Source organism: Vanessa tameamea, chromosome 5, assembly GCF_037043105.1.
Source record: "Vanessa tameamea isolate UH-Manoa-2023 chromosome 5, ilVanTame1 primary haplotype, whole genome shotgun sequence".
Taxonomy (NCBI): Eukaryota; Metazoa; Arthropoda; class Insecta; order Lepidoptera; family Nymphalidae; genus Vanessa; species Vanessa tameamea.
This window is the reverse complement of record NC_087313.1, coordinates 7,314,661-7,334,190: the sequence shown is the minus strand read 5'-3', so window position 1 is coordinate 7,334,190 and position 19,530 is coordinate 7,314,661. Positions and strand designations below refer to the sequence as shown.

Genomic DNA, 19,530 nt, shown 5'->3' with positions numbered 1-19,530 from the left:
TGGATCACACCAAATGTATATTCTTACGTCTGTTGTCCAAAATAAGTTTTTAAAAATTACATACGCACATACCAAAATATATAATATGATATATATACTTATAAAAATTCAAATAAAATAAATTTTTTTTTTTATGCTAAGTTATTGTTTTATTTAACACAAGTTTGTAATATAAAAAATACTATTAGAGCTTGTTAGACCCCAATGAATCACCATTTTTAGTAAAACTAAAAGTTGAATCAAAATATTTCAAATAGTCGTCTTCTATTTCTACAACGTACCAACATGTATTAGCCCAAACGATCCTGTTATAAGAATAAAAAAACATTTAAATTTGAAAGGAATGTTTGTGATTGAATTGGGGTCTAGGTGATATGGGGGCCATGAAAACATGACCATTTAATAAGTAGTCGACCTTTGTGCTTTCTGAAGTTGTCTTTATTTTTACTTAAATCGTTTTAGTTTTTTAAAACTTGCTTCAAATGGAATGTTTTTTGCGAATAGCCTATTCTGGATTTCTAAAATCCTAGTATGGAGGTCGGTATTTTTTTCGAACCACCTGATGGTAAGTGGTCACCATTGCCCATAAACATTGGCGCTGTTACATCGTCAATGTGCCACCAATATCGGGAACTGAGACGTTATCTCCCCTGTGCCTTGTACCTTCATCGGAACACAATAATACTGAATATTGATGTTTAAAGGTAGAATATCTGATGACTCGGTGATACTTACTCAGACCACCAAGTGAATGTATATTAATTGTTAATTAATTATAACACCTCAACCTACTTTAACTTGATGATAGTAAAAAACACAACAATTGACAATTTTATCCTGACAATGTCACTGGAGTAAAATTAGAAACCCTTTCAAAAATGTACGATGAAAAAAACATGTTACAACCCAAAAAATAATTATAGGCATGATTTCAGATACATACATTTCGAGTTAAATTAAAAAGAAATATGAAAAATATGGAATAAACATACAAAGAAGATTCTTCAACCTAGTGAAGGAAAATGGGGCAAGTGGATGAAACAGTGTCAACTCCCAGGATGGCTAAAAGTTCTTCTGGTGCAAAGAAATCATCTGCAAAGACCTCTGTACAATTTTTAAAGGAACCTATTAATTTCTGTGACCCTAAAATACAAGGCATTTTACTAGTGGGACTCTTAGCCGTTTTGGCATTAGCGCTTTGGTTTGGTTTTACGCATGGATGCTTGGGAACAAGACGTCGACGCAGGAGACGTTCGTGTAGTTGGTAAATAAATATTAATATTATTTTATAATAAATATTAATCTTTAAAAATAAATAAACATTTTGGTGACCAGTCAGATAATTGATTCAAACTTGCCACAAACAAATGTTAATAATTGAATAATTTAAAAATTTTTTTTCAGTTATTACGACTAATCAAGCTAATGACATCTCATGCGTGTTTGTCTTACTTTTAATTTAAATCATTGTAAAAAATAATAAAGTTTATTTGCAATAAAATTTTACTGTTATTGTATATGCCGTTTCAAATTCGTGTTCTTGGTGTTTTAATAATAAAATGATTGTTTTATTTAATAATATATTTTAATAGACAATAAATTTGAATACAATTTGTATTTCAAGAACTGATGCTGGACATTGAAGGTGTAACAACAAAATTAAATGAAGCTCGACGACGATCAGTGAGAAGACCCAATCATGGTGGTTAAGGTTTCTGAAAATTGCAACCCAATTGTATTGCAAGTACAAATAAATCCTTAGTTCTTCTATAAATTTGTAAAATAAATATTATTGTGTAAAATAAATATTATTTCTCTCAATTCTGTATATTTGCAGATAATAAAAGTAAAAATTGGCCTTGAGGCATTCATACATTAAGTAATTATTATGAATTTACTATCATCAAATACTGCAAATTATACTCCAAATTAACACAAATTGTTACAAGCTAATATATATGGTTGAAGTTACATATAAATTATTATTATTAAGTAAAAATCTGACCTATGGAAATAGATTACTTTACTTGGTTTCTTTTTTATAAAATTTTCAGTGTTCTCAATACCATTCATTTTGAGTAGTTTCTTCCCACTTCTCTTCTCCTTGACCCCAATCATAACTTTCTTCACCTTCTTCTTCGGCATTTTCGTTTTCTATTAATAATTATTATTTCTTGTTAAATCACTATTATTGATTGTACAGTCTATTCCAATCACAAGAGGACAAAAGCCAAATAAACATTCATATCATATAATTGGTCTAATCTATTATATTCATTATGGATAGGGAATAAATGCCGTATTGAAGGTCGACGAAACTGGAATCGAAATTTTGAAAGCATTGAAGTAAATAAGTAGTTGAATGTTTTATTATAAATAAAGATATATTAGGAAAGAACTGATAGTAAAGCACACATATTGTGCACTGCTGAGCTTAGTTTGTTTATCTTTATTTCTTCTTCGATTGGAATAGACCAGTGATTCCCAAAGTGGTCCAAGTGGACCCCCAGGGGTCCACGGGAGACTTGCTTGGTGTCTACGTAGGCGTGAATAAAAAATGGGGGTCCATAAGATGTTAATGGTGGTCCACGAAAATTTATCTGCTTTTTACAGTAAAGAACAAAAATGTAAGCATTGTTTTAAGTACCTAACTAAGCAGATAATATTTTAATAAGGCGAGCGACTGTTACTTGTCCAAACTTACGTATTCGATATAACGTACAATTTCGTGTACTGACTTGCAAAGCGCTATCCGCCTGACAATGCTTAATGCATGTTCAGACATGAACTTGATCACCACTATAAATACTTGATGCCAAAGGTACCTACTCTTTTTTTTTTCGTCATCAGTTTGAGGGAATCACTTTCAAAGTTATCAACATGATAACCGGTACCGGTAACCGAGAAGCTATCAGGAAACCGGCTGTCTTGGTATGGGCATGTTATGCGGAGGAATGACGGAGGAGGAAGAACTATGTTGTGAGAAAGGTTTTGAGAATGGGTGTGGATGGATATAGAGGTAGGGGACGACCCAAGAAACGATGGATGGATTGTGTGAAAGACGATATGGTTAGAAAGAATGTTACTTGTGAGATGACGTCCGACAGAGAAGTATGGAAGAAGAAGACATGCTGCGCCGACCCCAAGTAAAATTGGGATAAGGGCAGGAGGATGAGTTTGAGAGAATTACCAACAAATTCATAGATTTTAATTGCTGAAATACTTGTAGGATTACTAAGGCTATAATTAAAAGCACCAATATTAAACAAATTTCAATTTAGTTCATATTTTAGTGTTTCTCTCAAACTGTGGTTACAGACACATGCCAATAGGTGGTCCACGAGAAAAATAAGTTTGGGAACTACTGGAATAGACTATATATAGTAGTTTGTTTAGCAAAGGCCTTAAATTTCTGTTATAGAAGAAAAGTATTTTTTCATAACATTTGAGTCACATTAAAGTCCATGCTTACATTGGAATGGAAGCATTTTTTTTTGTTATTTTTAACAGATATGAACACACAATAGTTAGTGATCACCTCCGCCTTTGGACATTGGTACTATAAAGTATTCGTGAACCGCCAACCGTCCTTCCAAATCGAATTAGCAATACACAGCATTAATGTCTGGGGTAGTATAACAAATAAGTGGACGACTTTTGTCAAGCCTCTCTCATGATAAGACAAATGGGCTCGTACAAAGCTCTAGTTTATTCTTTATGCGAATACTAGTAAAGTACTAGGAAAATCTGTTATCTATACTAATATATTATAAATGAGAAAGTAACTGTCTGTCTGACCTTTGCTCATTCACGGCCAAAAAACTGAACCGAATTTGATTATATTTGGTAAGGAACAAACTTGTGCCCCAAGGCATAGGCTTACTTTTTTATACCTATAACCTATTGATACACCAATAGATTATATTATATAAAAACTAAATTACACCGGCGCCTATTTGGTAACTAGCTTAGTTTTATCAAAAATATTACATTATTATTAGTCATACCTTCCATAGTAGTGTCTTCAGTTGGTTTCTCCTGTGATTCTGGAAATTATAAAGAACATAATTTTAGTTTTGTGAATAATATAAGTATATACAGACTTAGCATTACCCTAGCTAAACAAAAGATAGACCTGTCACGTTAATTTATCAACTTTTTTATAATATTCATTTTAAAATGATAAATAATGGCTTCATTTTTATTTAATAAAGTAGAAAGTTATGCTCATTGTTTGAAATATAGAGTGCATCTATTAGATCGAGTAATAATAGTTTATCTATAAAGCGTCATGTTGTATATTTCGCTAAATAAGAGTTTGTGTCTTTACGTCAATTTGTAATTAGCTAATATTAATAACTACCGCGAAAATGAACTCCTAAACTCCTAAACATTTTACACATGTGTGTGTAAAAACAAATGAGTCGCGGCAAAACGGTAACTATTACCTGCGTAGCATATTATTATAGGTTACATGCAAAAACAACACTAGAAACTTCTGACAAAAATTGGTAGTATCATATTATGTAAATATATTAAATCATTTCACTTTAACGTATATATAAATAAATTAATAATATATAGGTCATTCTTCTTAATCGTACGTGAGTTTTTATTTTTTTTTATAATATGTTGGCAAATGAGCGAGGCTCACCAGATGGAAAGTGACTACCATGGCCCATTGACATTGATGACATTGGCAAAACCGGGACGCTTGCAGGTGCGTTGCGTTTAAGAAATGTATAAGCTCTTTTCTTAAAGGTTCCAAGTCGTATCGGTTTGGAATAACCGCCGGCGAAAACTGATTCCACAGTGGTTGTGCGAGGCAGAAAAGGCCTTAAAATGCGTCGTTTTTGATATTTGGACATCTAGTAATAAACCGATCGCATTTCAAACAGTAAAATGATATTTTATTACAATATTAGTACAATTAAAACTCACGTATTCCATTTCCGCCCTTCATCATTTTCAAGATGTGCTGCTTTTCCTTGGAGAGATGTTTCTTTCCGTTCAAGTGCATCGTCATTTGTTCGGAGCATGTTACTGACGTCTGCAAATTAAATTAAACAACGTTATAAAATTTTATCTCAAATTGATTTAGGTGACAAAAATTATTATATATTTAGTATACTATTTAGTGAGTGACAAAACGAAAAAAAAATGTTCTATACCATAATTTATTTGCAATAAAAAGAAAGTTACAAATTATTGATGAAACTACCTTGCATATTTCACAGTACATATCAGGTTGGATAACTTTTGGAACTTTCTCGGCCGCTTCATCCTCTTCAATTGGTTTTAAATTTTTCTTTTCGCGGCGGATAAGTTGATCCCTAATTACAGAAAGATTAAATGTAAATGTGTTGTCGTGTGCGCGCCCGCAGTACGGACGGGTTCGAACATTTCGAGTATTTGTTACGTTAAACTTATGCCGTTTTATTTTAGCATAAATATATATATACATTAAATGATTTGGTAAATGGCAAAATACATTGATCTACATTTTATATAAAAATTTACTTTGGCCCATTTAACCAGGCTACAGGCATATAGTAGCCGTTATTTTTAAATTTAATTTAAAACTAAACAGATAACTTACACTCGCTCTTCCATTCCCTGTTGAAGCAAAAATGGATTCTTGGGATTCTTGCGTCCCTCAACGATCCTATAAAATAAAACATTTTTCCTCGTTACAAATCATTAATCTAATATCATCAGTTTAATATAAGGTAATTATGCAGTTTCAATATTCTGTCGGGGACATTGATTGTCGATGACATGACATTTGCCATTAATTCCGTAAGCTAGGAAATTTTGAAGATCCCAGAATACATGATAAAACAAGGCATATTCGAATATTGCGACGATTATATTAGCAATACAGATTGCCTGTTTTTTATTTCATTACATTACATTAACAGCCTGTAAATTTGCCACTGCTCCTCTCCCTTTGAGGAGAAGTTCTTGGAGTATATTCCACCACGTTGCTCCAATGCAGATTGATGGAATACACATGTGGCAGAATTTCGTTGAACTTAGAGACATGCGGGTTTCCTCACGATGTTTTCCTTCACCGCCGAGCACGAGATGAATTATAAACACAAATTAAGCACATGAAAATTCAGTGGTGCTTGCCTGGGTTTGAACCCGAAATCATCGGTTAAGATGCACGCGTTCTTACCACTGGGCCATCTAGACTCTTATGTAACTGTATAATTACCAAATCTAAATTCAAAGATCTATATTCAAAGAATTAATAAACGATAGACATACGCTCTGTGTGGTTTCCCAGCATAATGAGACTCAGAATGTGTTTTCGAAGTAACATGAACGTCACACAATTCACAGTACAGCTCACGTGCTTTCAGTGGTATCTGAAATGGTAACGGTTTTTAGTAACTAAATAGCGTTTAACCCACTTTTAAAATTATGGTTCCATGTACAATCTAAAAGCGAAAGTACCAACACTGTGATCTCGACCACGAAGGTGTTTTTTTTATATATTTTTAAATTAAGTAAGGAAAAATTACTAATATATGTTTTGTCTTAGATGGGAACAAAAAATTGGTCTCGTAGATACAAGTCGGGTAAAAAGTCATCCATATTTTCCATAATTTTATATGAATAGTTTACATCTGCATTATGCGACGACTATCTAACCAAAACATAAAACAACTCGGACAGATAGACAGGTCTAATACCGACCCATGGGGTATGTTCCATTATAGAATTTCTTAGATGATAAAAAAAGTTCCAAGAAATACTGGCAACATTTATATATTTAAATTACTGGAGGTAGATTTAATAAGACAGAAACTTCACGTCTTCAACAACGTGAAGATCGACAATTTGTTACAATATAAGTTTCTATTTTGACGACGGTGTTCACATAAATCTCACTTGATCTTATCTGTCCGCAATCACGAGGCAGCCCAAGTCTTGCGAACAGCATTTCAAGTGAGGAGCAATATGTTTAGAAAGATTACCATTATGTGAATCGGATGGTCGCCAAAATCACTACTGAAACATTACGTTGACAAATTGTCTAGTTACCTCTTTGGTGCGACGGAATCCTATCTCGGATTGTTGTGTTAACCATTTTTTCTGATTCTTCAAATGATTTTTGGAAATGTAATGAACGCGAGCTGTAAACAAATTAAATCGAAATGTTTCGTACAGTTGGAAAGTTTAAGACTCATATGATCGTCATCATTTTCTTTTATTACTTTTATTCACATAACTTACACATAGCAAATGATTCGAAGCTTTGAGCGCAAAGCCCACAGAACTCCGGTTCCATCAGCTGCAATAAATCACGTGGCAAATTCCTCACGTATTCTTTTGCAACACCGCAGCCTATTCATTAGTAATAATATTAATTACATAGTTAATTATTAAACAATTAAACCTTTTTTGGTATCTTATGATACTAACGTAAAAGATATCTTATTGTTTTGTCATCCATCGGTAGTCTACGAATTGGTGGTCCTCCAGGACCAAATCCTCTTCCCCACATGAAATTTCCTGGATGTCCCTGAGGCCCTGGTGGTCCTTGTGGACCTTGATAGAACGATGGAGGTGGACCTTCCGGTATTGGATAATAACCACGCGGACCGTAATTACGTGGAGGCCTAAAATTACGGCCGTATCCACCACCTGGTGGACCATAGCCCCCGCTATAATCTCCATAAGCATTATTATAACGATCATTCCTGAAACAATTGTAAGTCAAAATGTATTGTTTGATAACAATTAAATATATTCTTAATCAATAATATAAAATTTTAACAAAAACAACCCAATTCAAATTTAAATGAGACTAAATGAGAAGTTATTTTCTTTCAAACAAAAATAGAATTTTCCAAATTGTTTATGAATGACAGAGTTATAAGTAAAAAAAATGCTGTATAACTAAACTGGTAACCTCCTTCTTATTTTGAATTTCGTTAAATATCAAAATTCCTTATTCAAGGAGACTCTTTAGAGTCATGTTGCATGATAACTATTAATCATTAAACTAAATTTTATTTTTTTTATGCTGACATTGGCTTACCCTCTAACAGGCACAAGGGATCTATTTAGTTATATAACTTAAAATATGGCTATTAAAATGTGATAAGATTAGGGAAATAACATACACCATAACATTGTCCAATATGTATATCCATAATAATTATACACAATTTATATTAATATAGTTTTCGTTTGCTAGGTTAATAAGATAAATTAGGAAAAAAGTTCTTACAATTAATGTTATAAGAAAAATTAACGATAAGATACACACATTCCCCCTACAATACATACATATAAACACAAATATAGGTTGCCTATTCCATTAGAAGAAATGGACAAACAGACCATAGCTTTACATATTCCATGCAATTTGCTGATATCTCTAGACTCACTATTATACACAAACAATCCCCATTTAATATAACTTTATATAAACAACACTATTACACTCAACTACTTATATACACTTTAATAACAATAACAACTTAGCCAACATTAAAAATAAAATTTTCAAGAATGCATAATGAATACCATAGATTTTATTCAAGACCAATGATATCAAGTCAATTCAATTCAGACAGCCAATATTAAGGTTGAATAGTCTACACACACATATATACAACCACACGCACAATGTTTGGTTTTTCTTATTATTTATTTGGCTACTATTAATCATTATGATGTAGCAGTACAAAGTTTTGATGTTTGGAGTAATTAATGAACAGAATTCAGGCATACTGAGAAAGCCCTAACACCAATTATGATACGGACCTGTAATTATTACGGAACTTTTTAGGAGGACCAAATGGCCTTTGTAGTTGTTCTGGTAAGTTTTCCTCTTGACACTCTACATCTATACTATTTTTGTCATCTCCGATTTCAATAATTTCTGTATCATCCATTATGCTAGAAAAAAATGTCTGTTTAACAATTACATTCAAAATTTTACAATGATTGTTTATATTTTGTCTTTTAAATATTAATTATATGCTAAAACTATTTCTATGTTATTATTTCTAAAAAAATATGAAATCATTACTTTTTTTTATACCTTCAATTAAATTGAATCTTTCTGCTCTTCTTATATTATTGTTGTTTTAAACATACATGTAACACAATTATTATATTAACATGTTAAAACAAGATTAAGAGTGTCCTGTTTCTAATTAATATAAAATATAGTTCTGGAGAAAATCAATTATAGAATTATACTTCTTGTATAAAAAGTAGGTAGTTAGTATTTGATTTTGAAGAAAGTAATATGTTCTAGTTTTAGAAATTCTTTACTGCTACTAATTATTTTTTGTCTACTTGAGTTTGTGTACTAACAATGTTGTCTAAAGGTAAGTCTTTCATGGCAAATATAATTGATAGAATAGTTTCTGGACATGTCATAGTTGAATCAACAATATTATGATAGTCATTTTTATAAACATTTTCTTTGATTGAAAATAAATTAGACAAACCTATATATCTTTCGCTTAAAGCAACTATTTCGTCTTCAACAAACGGCTGAAAATTCTTTTAGCCTTTTACCGTGTATTTACTGAAATGAATTAACACAACTATAACAAATTATTTGATAATTACTAAGTAACTACTGATACTGATAAAACTTATGACAATATTTGATTTAATTTTTAAAACATAGTCTTTATCTCTTATGACAATAAGTACATTAAATTATAAATTATCTAATATTTATAATAAAATAGATACCGGTTAACCGGTGTACTTGTAAGAAACTGAAATGAATTATTAAAAAACTTGCAAATGAAAGCCAACACCACAGAATTCACAGATAGCCAGTAAACACAGAGTAAAACCTTGTACTTAGTCACAGACTATATTGTAATGAATCATTTCAAATTCTACTAATTTTTATATATTATAAAAATGCTTACAATAGATTATATAAAAAATGTACTTAATTTATTTTTTACAGATATATTCGTATAACATTATACCAAAGGTATTTTACCAATTATACCCAAAACAAAAAACAAGAACATTTCTCTAAAATGCAGTGTCGTGTGAGGTGGCTTGTTTTAAATAGTACGATAGAAAAAGATGATAGAGAAGCTAATATTTGTCAAAATCGACCAACAACCCACTCATTGGGTATTCTACCGCAAAACTTAGTTTTGGTATACCGGCTTAAAAGGTAGAAGTATGTCCAGTGCACTATTAAACCATTCGATACATAACTGTTTCATTAAAATGAAAATTCTTTAGATATATATTTTATTTTTTTAATATTTTGGAAGATATGAAAAGTATTTGAATATCGCAAAGATTTTTTTATCATGTTCCGATCATTGTTTATTGGTGCCTGGTGGCTCCAATTCCCAATTGGGATATATTTGGGTCTTAAATTTGCGCAGGCTATTAACATGTCAAATTTTACGTAAAAATATTTGATATCAAATCGCATGAAATACGTAATTATCTTTTTTCCTACTTCCATTGGAGTTTTAGTATTTTAATTTTTGTACTTATTATCAATACCCGGAAAATAATCAGATAAAGATTTCATAGCTTTCTTAATGTTTAACTGACAAAAATAAATGATTTTACGAATTTTACAGGAGACTTTTCATCGAAACCCACTTTAGAAATCCCTTGTGACATACTAAACTGTATGAAAGTAATATGTATTGTGTTTATCCTGTGGATGCATGTCAAAACAAACATAACTAACACTGACAGTTACAAGTTACAAATGTTATTCACGTCATTTAATCTGCGATTTAATTCTTATTATATACTGTCATAACTGCATGTATATGCATAACCTATTGTTAGTCGTAAGGATAAAAACAATTTAGTTTTGATTTTGTATTTATTATATAGGATTAATTTCAGTATGAGCTGTTCTAGAGGAAATACGAACAGAACAAGACCACAAAAACATCAAAATAGAACTGTATTTAAAAACACTTTGCATGACACCAGTAAGAAAACTAAACTTTTAAATAATTTAGAAGTGACTGGAGTGTGTGAACGTTGTAAAGGAATAATAGAATGGAAAATAAAATACAAGAAGTACAAACCTCTCACAGTCCCAGGAAAATGTGTTTCATGTGAACAAAGAAATATTAAGCATGCTTACCATGTTATGTGTAATAAATGTGCAACTGAAAAAAAAGTTTGTACTAAATGCTGTAAGCCCTCAGAAGTAAGTATAATCGATTATATAAATAGAGATACATCATTATTTACCTCAGATCAATTTGTAGTATTATTAAAACTAAATTGCAGTTGATTGTTGAAAAAAAAAGTGAAGAAAAAGTTGTCGACAATGAGATTAAGTATCAGTCAATATTAAAAAATCTCTCTGAAAGAAAAAGAAGAACATTTTTGAGGTAATAAAATCATATAATTTTTAATCATTTCTCTTTTAATCTTTATCATTTAAATAAATCTATCTCAAGAATCTAATTACTTAGTGTTTTGAAATATGAATTATGGAGGTTAATTCTCAATAGTTGGTGATATAACAATTTATTTCATTTTAATATATATTCTTCTAAAATTACTTTTCATGAGCGATTAGAAATACCAGAACCAGGTTAAGGTGTAAATCAGTTTGTACACTGTACACAGTGAGTGTCTGATAAAATATAGCTAAAATAACCAGAATTTCAAATATTTAAAAATACATTGTTAATAGGGTTTGTTGTATTTCTGATCTAATATTTGTTGGTGAGCATAAGTGCCACTTTCCTTGAAATGGTTCATGTATTTGCATATCTTTTCATTAGTGAAATTATATAATTACAGGCACCTAAAGAAACAAGAATCTGAAGGTATTGAAGTAACTAATTTGGATATAGATGCCTTTCTGTTAGAAATGGGTAAAAACGAGTTTGACAATGACTCAGGTGATGATATAAATTTCTCTGATTTAGAAATCTGATATAAGATATAGTATATTGTTTGCTTGTTCCTGTTCTACACAATAAAAAAAATAATAAACCATGTGTTTTTAATAAAGGTTTTTTATTAACAATTCCAAATTTTCGAAATAATTATATAGATAAAATTTTTAGTATTTTTATTAATATAATTATTGTGATTATATTTTCACACCTAATTATTAACCGGGTATATAAAATCTGCTTTAAATAGAACAAATTGTACAAAATGGCATCATTATTGCATTTTTACTTTACACAATGTTTAACTTAATTTATCTCTGTACAAAATATTAAAAATGTGTTTAACTAAAAAATAAATAATATGATTAATTTACCTTTATATATTAATGGAATTATTTATCAAATAATGCCAAGTTGATGCAGCTGAAAAAAAAGTTATACATTTAATTATTATTATTTAATGCAGAATAAATTCAATATTAATTAATTTAACTTAAGTATATTTTATTAATTGAGAGACTAAATTGCTCATTGAAATAGTTAAACAAAAATATAAGGTATGGGTAAAAAATTGTTTACCCATGACAACTTTTCAAAATGTAATAAACAATAACTTACAAGGCCTTGTCTTTCTTTTTCCTTTTGTAGTACCATCTCTGTTTGTTTATCATCAAATTTGACTACTGCTGATAATACTTTTGCTAGAGTTACGGAATGTGTGCCAGAACCTGTAAGATATTCATATAGAATATTCTTCAAATATTCTAATTCAGTATTTTCCTGAAGTGCATGCAAATGTCTTAAACTAACAAGTGCTTCATCTAGTCTCCTTTCTAATTTTTCATTAGATAATCTTAATTTTTCATTATTGTTTTGCATATGATTCATGTTCTCAGTCACTGATTGATTCATTTGTTCTAAATCAAATAATTTCTTTTCTAATCTATTTTTTGTTTCTGTCAAATTATTATACTTATGAACAATGTCATTATTATTTATACAATTGTTTTCTGTAACTATGCTTGTTTTAGGATATGACTGTAATTTTATTTGGTCTTTTAATTCAAGATTCTCTTCTGCCAATAATGAGTTCTCTCTAAGCAAGTCATCTATTTTATCTTTTCCATATTGAATTTCATTTTGAAGACTTTCTATATCACGAATAAACATATCATTTTTGTCAGGAAAACTATCATTGGTCGCAATGACTTCCCGTAATTTGTCATTGAGTTGACTATTTTCTTTAGAAACTTTAGTCATATAAGATTGGAGGCCTTCAATATCAGACTGCAATCGTTTATTCTCATCTTTTAGCGCATCAACCTCAATCACACATTCATCATGTTTTATTTTAATATCCTCCAACTCCTTAATTTCTGATTTATTATGTTTAAGTTCTTCTGATATTTTGTTATTAGTGTTCTTTAGGAGTTCTACATCTTTTTTGAATTGTTCAATGATGTCTTTGCTCTCATTAAGAATTTGTTCTTGTTGATTAAAATTATCTGTTTGTGTATTTTTTGCATGTTTCTCCTTTTTTATATTTTCTTCAAGTTCAGATATCACGGAGTTTAAGTGGTCTTTTTCAATTTCTATTTGAGTATGAGATTTGCGAACTTCTTTCAATTCTGATTCAATATCAGTAACATTCTTGGAAATAGTTTCAGATAAGTTCTTAAGTGATGTATTTTCTTGATTTAGATCATCAATTCGTTTTTCTAAGTTAAGTATGATGTTTGTTTGTTTTTGATAGTCTTCTTTAAGTGTTGATAATTCATTGTGTTCTGCTGTTAATGTGTTGAATTTTTTTAGAAGTTCATCATACTTGTGGGATGCATCTTCAAATTCATTTCTAGATATTTCCTTCTCATTTTCATTTTCTTTTAATAAACTTAGAAGTTCTACATTTTCTTTTTTCAAAACATTAAGTTTTTCATCAATTGTATTTTTTTCCATACTATAATTTTTAAGTTCTTCATTCAATTTTTTGGAATCATTCATGTAATTATTCAATTCCTTTTGATAATCTTTACTTTGATTTTGTAAATCTAGAATCTTTTGTAAGTGTGCACTATTTTCAGATTGCACTTTCTCTAATTTTGATTTTAATCTATCGTTTTCTTTCTGCAATTGATTATAATCATTGTTTAGGGTTTTGTATTGATCGGTTATATTTTGAACATTAATTTGTAAAGAGACATTAGAAAGACGTAAATCTTCACATAACCTTTCACACTGAGTAATTTCATTTCTTGCTGTGTTATTTAATACAATCATATTTTCGTTAATGATTTTATGTGTTTCATTCATAACTTGTTTAAATGATTTTGTTTCTTTCAAAGTTTTATTTAAATGTTTTTGTAAGGTAATAACATTAGTTCTCAACTCTTCACAAGATTTCTTTACCTGTTCTCCTTGAACTACCTTATCTTTTAATGACGTTATTTCTGATTTTAATTCATCTACAGTGATATTCAGCTGTTCGTTAAGTGTTTGAATAGACTCATGGTTTAATAAAAGTTTTTCAATTTCTGTTTGTAATTTTACAAGTTCCACCCTTTCCTCCTGAATCTCAGATTCTAAGTTACTACATTTTAATTTCCACATATTTATTTCTTCTGTTTGTTTCTTATCATCTTGTAATTCTTGGCTGTTTGACAAATTTACTTCTTTTTTTAGCATTTGTAAATTGTTTTCTAAACTGCTGATTTGTGTACTTTTCTTCGTATTTTCTTCAAGTAACTGTGTATTTCTATTTTCTAAATAGACATTTCTATCAATCATTGCCAATTTTTCAGCAGTTTCTTGCTTCATTTGTAGTTGTAAGCAATTGTACTCTTCATCAGCCTTATTCTTAGTTTGTTCAAGGTATTGATATTTTTGTGCAAGAGCATCTAACTCAGTTATTAACTCTCCAACTTTAGTTTTATCAACATTTAGTTCATTAATATCATTTCTTAACTTAGAATGCTCTTCTTCCAATTGACTTATATTGTTTTTATAATCATTTATTATTATATTAAGTGACTGAATTTCATTATCACTACTTGCTAAGCTATCTTTTAATGATTTTATTTCAGTTTCCTTACTTTCTAATTCTTTATGAATACTTAGTTTATTTTCAGCTAATGATATAGCATACTCCTCTTCTCTTTTACTTAATATTTCGATTTTTTCGTGTAACTTTTCAATTTCTTCTTGTGCATTTTTTAAATTTATTTCAACAATAGACATTTCTTTATTTTTTAAAAATTCAATAGAATTATTTTTATTTTGTAATTCTTCGATACTTTCGTTCAGTTCATGAATTCTTTGCCTCGCTTCAGTTAATGATAGAGTCGCAGCTTTAAGCTGTTCATTTTCTTTAACTTTATTTTCAAGATCAGAAGAAATTATTTGCAATTCTGTAGTCAATTGCGCATTCTTTTCTTTAGTAGATTTAAGTGATTCCTTATACTTATTTAACAATTGTTCCAATTTTTCAATTTTATTATTTAAGGCTGTCGTTTCTATTGTTCCGGTTTCTTCGCTGGATTTTTGGTCATTATTTAAATCATCAGTAACTAAATTAATTAAAGGTGCATCATTATCATTTTTATTATTTGTAACTTGTAGTTTATTTTCTGTTAAATCAACACTCTCCACCATATTACTATTTTGTAGAAGACTTAATTTTGTATTAAGTGTTTCGATTTTTATATTTTTCTCCTCAATTTCTAAACGCAACGCTTTTTCAAGGTGTGCCTAAAAATATGTTTTTATTATATTATATATGGTTAATTTAAACAAGAATGGACTAAAAAATATAAATAATTTCATACATACTTTAGCACCCTGTTCTAATGAACATTGTTCTCTTAATTCAGATACTCTTCTTAAGGCTTTATCCTGCGTCTCTACTAAGACATTCTGAAAGAATTAAATGTTTTCGTTAGCATTCTTCCTAGTATATTAAAGATATTTTTAAATGTGATTTTAATGTTATTTTACAAAATATCTTGGAAATTATTGTTCATAAAATTAAGTTTTTCCTAAAAAATATCTATTTAAAAAACATTGATTTGCCATATGCTTCTCATAAAATATATTGTAACCATAAATATCATTGAGTATTGGAACTTATATAATTAATTATCATGCCACTTATTAATACTTTTAATTAAAATATTAACCCTTGCTTTTGCATTTTCCCTTTCCAAAAGTTTGTAATGACGAGCAAGATCCGCATATTGAGTTTTGTATTTAGTACAACGATCTTGCGTACGGCGGTATGCTGCATACAACTGTTCTTTAGTAACTCTGTCTAGGTTAACTGTACCACCAGAAAAACCTTTCTCTTCAGCTTCACTGGCTGATACCTCCATATCTGACTGCAATTACAAGAAGTTAAAAATATAATTGTTACTATATAAATTACATAAAACATTTGATAAGACTTATAAGACAGCATGCTGGAAATTGATCTTGAATTGAATTTGACTTTTCATCACGTAGGACATGACCTACTTTGAAACAAAAGAAGAATATTGTTTATTGACCTGTCCCAGGTTCCGAACCTGGAATCTTATGGTCCATAGCCATATAAGCTAGGTACTTTATGAAGCTCACAGTATTATAAAAAACACAAATATTACCTAAAATGGATAAATATTTCTAAAATAAGATTCTTATGTTGTAATCAAGCTTATAAATATTATAACAAACATATTTATTGTATGTCCTACCTGCAAATGATACATTGATGGACTCTCATAGCTTGGCAATCTAAATGATATATCGCTAGCAAATGAGCTGTTGGAAAGTCGTCTTTGTCTCTGATTTTCCTGATGCATCTATAAACACAAAAGTCTGATCTTTAAAAGGGCCCTATCTTTTTAACATAACAATTAAAAGAATAATATGTAATGTTAATGTAATAATAATATCCAAAGTACTATTGTACATAAGTACTATATAAAATCCAGTACCAAGAAATTAAAAGATGGAATTCAATAGATACTTTTGATGTATTTCTGATGTATTTTTCATATCAAATTTAATTATTTTACAATTATCTTATAAAAGATAAAAAATATGTTTACCTCTTGCTTAAATTGAAAATCTGATTCAATATTTTGCTGACTGTTTCCCGGCTGCACAAGAGGCACTTCTTGATAGTTATTAGGTTGATTGTATGTTGACACCTTGGTTTTACTCATAGTATCTAAAAAAATATTACATTAAATATTTACAGCAGTAACTATAAATGTTGCTTACAGGGTGATTAGATGAACAATTATGTGTCTTCTAGTGAAACAATAGTTAATTAAAGCCTATAAGTAAGGTCCTAATTACAAATAACGAAAACATAATTTAACACTAACCATTATCACCTATGGAAAACAAATCATTATTTGTTATGTCAGATATGCTGCTTGAAGCAGATGTAACTGCAGCCTGAAAAATAGAGATTATAATAAAGGATTTACTAAGGCAAAATATTTAACTTGATTATAAGAATTTTATTAAATTTTAATTATTTTCATTCACAAAGTTCCATTTCATTAATTATTGCAAATAATGTAATACTTTTTTTCTATTAGACAAATACTTATGACATTTTTTTCAATTGTTATAGTCAAATTATTCATTATAAAATGTTTAATTTGATAAATAAAATAATAAGTCTATATTAATCCTACCTGCGCAGCTTGTGCAAATTGTTGTATCCTTTGAGGAGATGACTTAACTTCCTCAGCTAATTTATCTTTAAATTTCTTGAACATTTTTTAGTATTGAAATACTGCTTTCAATTGTAATGTGCAACTTAATTATAAGTATTAATTTATTTATCAAATCTTATACATAGTCTACACATATTATACTATAAAGCATATAAATATTAAGTATATAATATTTAATTATTTATACTAATTAAACGTATTACACTCTTTTAATCATCAAAACGTCATTAAAAAGACAAATTTGACAATGACGTTTAGTATAGAATTCATCTGTATCGAAGTACAAAATTATATTGCTTACAATAGTAAATGCATAGTTAAAGTATTCTTGTTTATATGCCACTGAACTGTAGAAAAAAAGTCATGTGCACGTTAACCAGGAATAGGGATAGTCACTAGAGATAAGTAAAAGTATACATAACGTAATATGTAGAACAGTGCACAGAATAAAACAACTTTAACTTTACATTAATACTGTTGATTGTTGATGTGTACATGTACATGATACGTGTGGTTTTTCATAGAAAATTAGTTAAGTGGTACGCTTAATAGACTGATATTATTAAATTTTATTAAAATTATTTACAAAGCAATTGTACTTTATCATTTAAAAAATCAGTTCATTGATTATGTAAAAATATTATTTTTTATTTATTTTGTATGATTTCTTGACAACTACAACTAATTAACTACTTTGACGTTATAAAATTTAGAATGACCTTAAAAATATTGAAAATTGTTTATTTTTACATAACTTTATTTACATTAAGAAATTAAAATTACTGTACGATACATTATAAAAAAAGTTAGAGGTATCTTTAGGCACCCGGATAAATAAAGTCGCTTTCGCTATATTTTATGTATTAAATAATAGACACAATGATACAAATTAACAAAGTTTGATATTAATTAAATAACAGCAAATATTATTAAAAAGCCCGTGTGAGTTTAAACAATAAAAAATAGAGCGAAAGATAGAGGAGCATAATGCTTTTTCCTTATGTGACGATGTCAGCCATTTCACTCTACTGTAGAACACGTAAAACACTTAATTAAAATCCTGGTTAGAAAAATTCAAATTGCACTCACACAGTCATTTTTATCGATAATACTTATAAAGGATTAATTTTATTATAAGACTAAATGATTAATAAGAAATCAATTAAAAAACCAAAATCCATTACTTTTAACCTAAACTATCGATACTATCGATAGTATCAATAGTATCGCTGCAAGCAATTGTATTGCTTCAGAGAACTAGCGATACTATTACTATTGCCGTCATCAATAATATTGCTGACGGAGAGCTATCGATACTATCGATAGTATTGATCAAACGATACTATCGATAGTACTACCGATATCCTGAATAGTTTTCGAGGTCAACTATCGATAGTTCTGCAACACTGATGTATAGTATTATACATATTTACACTTTCAGCTTTATTTCAAACATAAGAGGAGAAAAGTCAAATAAACAACATTTCACAGATTTGCAAAAAAATGATGTTTTTAACGTCGACGAAACTGTTATCGGAATTTTGGAAGTAAAATCAATGTCAAGCCGGCAATGAGCATAATATGATGTTTTTCTAAAACTGAAGCATTTTTGTATCGATTTACGATTACAATTTATAAAACGGTTATTCAGGTACCCGTTAAACAAAAAAAAAAAATCAAAACATGGCACATTTATTTTAAATATTTTTTTTCTTATTTTTCTGATAACCCCCATCAATTGACCTATCGCGCATTGCCCGCTTGACGTTAATCCTGGGACACTCTGTATAAACTCTCAGTAGTCCACTGAATAGCTGAGCTATTAGCGAATCGCATGAAATATGTAGTTCTACGGTTTGTTGGGAATGGGCTATGCATTATAATATATCATTCATAATTTAAGCCACTGTCAA

General features: G+C 29.3%; 3 protein-coding genes and 1 long non-coding RNA gene across 4 annotated transcripts; 2 read left to right on the top strand and 2 right to left on the bottom strand.

Annotated features, from left to right (window-relative positions):
• The first annotated feature begins 844 nt into the window (after positions 1-844).
• Positions 845-1,821, top strand: LOC135194841 (uncharacterized). The gene is made up of 2 exons (XR_010310016.1): positions 845-1,264; positions 1,625-1,821. It is a non-coding gene; the product is annotated as an uncharacterized LOC135194841 (long non-coding RNA).
• Positions 1,822-2,006: 185 nt separating this feature from the next.
• Positions 2,007-9,819, bottom strand: LOC113392740 (uncharacterized). The gene is made up of 11 exons (XM_026629294.2): positions 9,733-9,819; positions 8,785-8,919; positions 7,435-7,712; positions 7,246-7,356; positions 7,054-7,145; positions 6,274-6,374; positions 5,600-5,665; positions 5,222-5,333; positions 4,942-5,050; positions 4,008-4,046; positions 2,007-2,154 (listed from the first exon to the last, which is right to left on the bottom strand). The coding sequence occupies exons 2-11, from the start codon at positions 8,913-8,915 to the stop codon at positions 2,060-2,062; spliced, it is 1,134 nt and encodes a 377-aa protein (XP_026485079.2). The 5' UTR covers positions 8,916-8,919; positions 9,733-9,819; the 3' UTR covers positions 2,007-2,059.
• A 934-nt stretch (positions 9,820-10,753) lies between these two features.
• On the top strand, positions 10,754-12,061 carry LOC113392742 (uncharacterized protein C9orf85 homolog). Its single transcript, XM_026629297.2, has 3 exons — positions 10,754-11,191; positions 11,275-11,378; positions 11,797-12,061. Exons 1-3 carry the CDS (start codon positions 10,880-10,882, stop codon positions 11,930-11,932), a joined length of 552 nt encoding a protein of 183 aa, XP_026485082.1. The 5' UTR covers positions 10,754-10,879; the 3' UTR covers positions 11,933-12,061.
• On the bottom strand, positions 11,999-18,088 carry LOC113392737 (golgin subfamily A member 4-like). The gene is made up of 8 exons (XM_026629287.2): positions 17,576-18,088; positions 17,258-17,330; positions 16,976-17,097; positions 16,619-16,726; positions 16,067-16,264; positions 15,720-15,803; positions 12,513-15,638; positions 11,999-12,317 (listed from the first exon to the last, which is right to left on the bottom strand). Exons 1-8 carry the CDS (start codon positions 17,657-17,659, stop codon positions 12,294-12,296), a joined length of 3,819 nt encoding a protein of 1,272 aa, XP_026485072.2. The 5' UTR covers positions 17,660-18,088; the 3' UTR covers positions 11,999-12,293.
• Positions 18,089-19,530: the final 1,442 nt, after the last annotated feature.